Genomic DNA, 5,000 nt, shown 5'->3' with positions numbered 1-5,000 from the left:
AAAGAAATACATTTAGATGACGAAAAAAAAGTTGGAACATTTGTCTTAGGCTCAGCTTCAAGAATCGGGGCACAAATGTGTATAACTGCAACAAACGTGCTTTAAAACTGCAACATGTTATCTCTGACCTATTTCAAAATGTGTAGAATTGTAGGAAATTAACAAAAATTCTCTCTGCTATCAAGAGGGGGGCGGGACCGCTTAAAATGTTTTGCTGGCGAGGTGGCTAGTTCCGGTTCTGACTGCATTTGTGGGTATGGATGTGGTTACACAGAATCACGGGCCACTGATGAGTTCAGAACCACGGCTTCCCAGTGACTGAATCAATCAAGAATCCACTTTGAGAAAGATGGTGTTTACAGAAGAGGGTTAGGGTGTAAGGTAGACTTATCCCCTGTGTAAGGGTACTAGGGTTTAGTGTGTTGGATTTCTTTAGTTCAGATCCAGGTGCTTCCCAGTGAGTGAGTCATGAGCTGTTATTTCTCTGAATGGAAATGTATCTACATATGTGACCACAGAGTCTTGTGAAACAGTCTTCTGTACTTTCAGTCGTCTCTATGGAAACGGACTTCTTCTATAATGTATCTGTTCTAATGTAACAAGAAGTCTGAACTCTGACCTCGACTTTTCTACATATTGTTGTAACTACATAATATCATCACTTCCATTTATCGCTGAGGTCTGCCTCTTTATCAAGGAGACTGACAGGTCTTGTTTTTTAATGAACTTAATTTAATTTATTCAGGGGAACCCAATTGAGACCACTGCCTATTTACAATGGTGCCCTGAGAACAGAACAAATTACATCAATAAAACAAAAATATACCAACTACACGACAGCTATAAATCAGTCTAAACTACACGACAGCTATAAATCAGTCCAAACTACACAACAGCTATAAACACATTACAAACTACACAACAGCTATAAATACATTACAAACTACACGACAGCTATAAATCAGTATAAACTACACGACAGCTATAAATCAGTCTAAACTACACGACAGCTATAAATCAGTCTAAACTACACAACAGATATAAATACATTACAAACTACACAACAGCTATAAATACATTACAAACTACACAACATCTATGAATACACCACAAACTAAACGATAACTATAAATACATCCCAAACTACACGACAGCTATAAATACATCCCAAACTACACGACAGCTATAAATACATCCCAAACTACACGACAGCTATAAATACATTATAAACTACACGACAACTATAAATACATTACAAACTACACGACAACTATGAATACATCCCAAACTACACGACAGCTATAAATACATCCCAAACTACACGACAGCTATAAATACATCCCAAACTACACAAGAGCTATAAATCCATTACAAACTACACGACAACTATAAATACATTACAAACTACACGACAACTATAAATACATCCCAAACTACACGACAGCTATAAATACATCCCAAACTACACGACAGCTATAAATACATCCCAAACTACACGACCGCTATAAATACATCCCAAACTACACGACAGCTATAAATACATCCCAAACTACACGACAGCTATAAATACATCCCAAACTACACGACAGCTATAAATACATCCCAAACTGCACGACAGCTATAAATACATCCCAAACTACACGACCACTATAAATACATCCCAAACTACACGACCGCTATAAATACATCCCAAACTACACGACAGCTATAAATACATCCCAAACTACACGACAGCTATAAATACATCCCAAACTACACGACAGCTATAAATACATCCCAAACTGCACGACAGCTATAAATACATCCCAAACTACACGACCACTATAAATACATTATAAACTACACGACCGCTATAAATACATTATAAACCACACGACAGCTATAAATACATCCCAAACTACACGACAACTATAAATACACCACAAACTACACGAACTATAAATACATTACAAACTACACGACAGCTATGAATACATTATAAACTACACGACAACTATAAATATATTACAAACTACACGACAACTATAAATACATCCCAAACTACACGACTGCTATAAATACATCCCAAACTACACGACCGCTATAAATACATCCCAAACTACACAAGAGCTATAAATACATTACAAACTACACGACAACTATAAATACATCACAAACTATACGACAACTATAAATACATCCCAAACTACACGACAGCTATAAATACATCCCAAACTACACGACAGCTATAAATACATCCCAAACTACACGACAGCTATAAATACATCCCAAACTACACGACAGCTATAAATACATCCCAAACTACACGACAGCTATAAATACATCCCAAACTACACGACAGTTATACATACATCCCAAACTACACGACAGCTATAAATACATCCCAAACTACACGACAGCTATAAAAACATTACAAACTACACGACAGCTATAAATACACCACAAACTACACGACAACTATAAATAATTTATAAACTACACGACAGCTATAAATACAGTCCAAACTACATGACAACTATAAATACATTACAAACCACACGACAGCTATAAATACATTATAAACTACACGACAGCTATAAATATATTACAAACTACACGACCGCTATAAATACAGTCCAAACTACACGACAACTATAAATACATTACAAACCACACGACAGCTATAAATACATTATAAACTACACGACAGCTATAAATATATTACAAACTACACGACCGCTATAAATACAGTCCAAACTACACGACAACTATAAATACATTACAAACTACACGACAGCTATATATACATTATAAACTACACTACAGCTATAAATACATTATAAACTACTCGACAGCTATAAATACATTAGAAACCACACGACAGCTATAAATACATTATAAACTACACGACAGCTATAAATATATTACAAACTACACGACAGCTATAAATACAGTCCAAACTACACGACAGCTATAAATACATTACAAACTACACGACAGCTATAAATACATCCCAAACTACACGACAGCTATAAATACATTACAAACTACACGACAGCTATAAATACATTACAAACTACACGACAACTATTAAATACAGTCCAACTACACGACCGCTATAAATACATTATAAACTACACGACAGCTATAAATACATCCCAAACTACACGACAGCTATAAATACAGTGCTTTCGGAATTGATTCAGAACCTTTGACTTTTTCCACATTGTGTTACGTTGCAGCCTTATTCTAAAATGTATTACATTGTTTTTTTCCCCCTCGTCAACCTATACACAATATCCCATAATGACAAAACAAAAATAGGTTTGTAGAAATTTTCGCAAATTTATTCAAAATAAAAAACTGAAAATCACATTTATTCAGACCCTTTATTCAGTACTTTGTTGAAGCACCGTTGGCAGCGATTACAGCCTCATGTCTTCTTGGGTATGTTGCTAGAAGCTTGGCATGGCTGTATTTGGGGAGTTTCTCCCATTCTTCTGTGCAGATCTTCTCAAGCTCTGTCAGCTTGGATGGGGAGCGTTGCTGCACAGCTATTTTTAGGTCTCTCCAGAGATGTTCGATCGGGTTCAAGTCCGGGCTCTGGCTGGGCCACTCAAGGACATTCAGAGACTTTTTCCCGAAGCCACTCCTGCGTTGTCTTGGCTGTGTACTTAGGGTCATTGTCTCATTGGAAGGTGAACCTTCACCCCAGTCTGAGGTCCTGAGCACTCTGGAGCAGGTTTTCATAAAAGATATCTCTGTACTTTGCTTCGTTCATCTTTCCCTCGATCCTGACTAGTCTCCCAGTCCCTGCCACTGTATGAATGCCCAGTATATGGTTTTAAACTGACCTGACTCTGTATGAATGCCCAGTATATGGTTTTAGACTGACCTGACTCTGTATGAATGCCCAGTATATGGTTTTAAACTGACCTGACTCTGTGTGAATGCCCAGTATATGGTTTTAAACTGACTTGACTCTGTATGAATGCCCAGTATATGGTTTTAAACTGACCTGACTCTGTGTGAATGCCCAGTATATGGTTTTAAACTGACTTGACTCTGTATGAATGCCCAGTATATGGTTTTAGACTGACCTGACTCTGTATGAATGCCCAGTATGTGGTTTTAGATTGACCTGACTCTGTATGAATGCCCAGTATATGGTTTTAAACTGACCTGACTCTGTATGAATGCCCAGTACATGGTTTTAAACTGACCTGACTCTGTATGAATGCCCTGTATATGGTTTTAGACTGACCTGACTCTGTATGAATGCCCAGTATATGGTTTTAGACTGACCTGACTCTGTATGAATGCCCAGTATATGGTTTTAAACTGACCTGACTCTGTATGAATGCCCAGTATATGGTTTTAGACTGACCTGACTCTGTATGAATGCCCAGTATATGGTTTTAAACTGACCTGACTCTGTATGAATGCCCAGTATATGGTTTTAAATTGACCTGACTCTGTATGAATGCCCTGTATATGGTTTTAAACTGACCTGACTCTGTATGAATGCCCTGTATATGGTTTTAAACTGACCTGGCTCTGTATGAATGCCCAGTATATGGTTTTAAACTGACCTGACTCTGTATGAATGCCCAGTATGTGGTTTTAAACTGACCTGACTCCGTCCTTCATGGTCTGCCCCTGTAGCCTGTTTTAACATTTGTGTTTTTTAAGGTGACCTGACTCTGTCCCCCTTCTCTCCGCCTGCAGCCTGTCTTCACCCCCCTCTGACACGGCGTCTCCCTCCACCGGGTCGGTGATGACGTCTCGGGTGTTGATGAGGCAGGAGCTGATGCGCCAGCAGGCCAGGGACCAGGAGAGGAGAGAGGCCCAGCGGCAAGTCTCCTCGGCCCAGTTACACACCACCGACTCCTCCTCAGCCATCTCCATGGCCCCAGAGCATACCGAAGCCCGACCACCCTCTGTTCAGGTTCCTGTGGAGGTCCTCGAGGTAAGGTCATGTCTTTCCTAAAGCTCTCAGAGGGCTGTTGGGTTTGCAATTC

General features: G+C 38.9%; 1 protein-coding gene across 2 annotated transcripts in view; it reads left to right on the top strand.

Annotated features, from left to right (window-relative positions):
- Positions 1-5,000, top strand: part of LOC135503848 (transcription factor E3-like) — a 49,904-nt gene that overhangs the window by 12,139 nt on the left and 32,765 nt on the right. For both annotated transcript variants that reach the window (XM_064922014.1, XM_064922013.1), the window contains exon 3: positions 4,708-4,948. In XM_064922014.1, coding sequence (XP_064778086.1) covers positions 4,757-4,948 — 192 coding nt within the window. In that variant the 5' untranslated portion in view covers positions 4,708-4,756. The remainder of the gene's footprint in view (positions 1-4,707; positions 4,949-5,000) is intronic.

Source organism: Oncorhynchus masou, chromosome 18 (genome assembly GCF_036934945.1).
Source record: "Oncorhynchus masou masou isolate Uvic2021 chromosome 18, UVic_Omas_1.1, whole genome shotgun sequence".
NCBI classification, from domain to species: Eukaryota; Metazoa; Chordata; class Actinopteri; order Salmoniformes; family Salmonidae; genus Oncorhynchus; species Oncorhynchus masou.
Note: the sequence above shows the minus strand (reverse complement) of the source record. Positions and strands in the feature narration are given on the sequence as shown.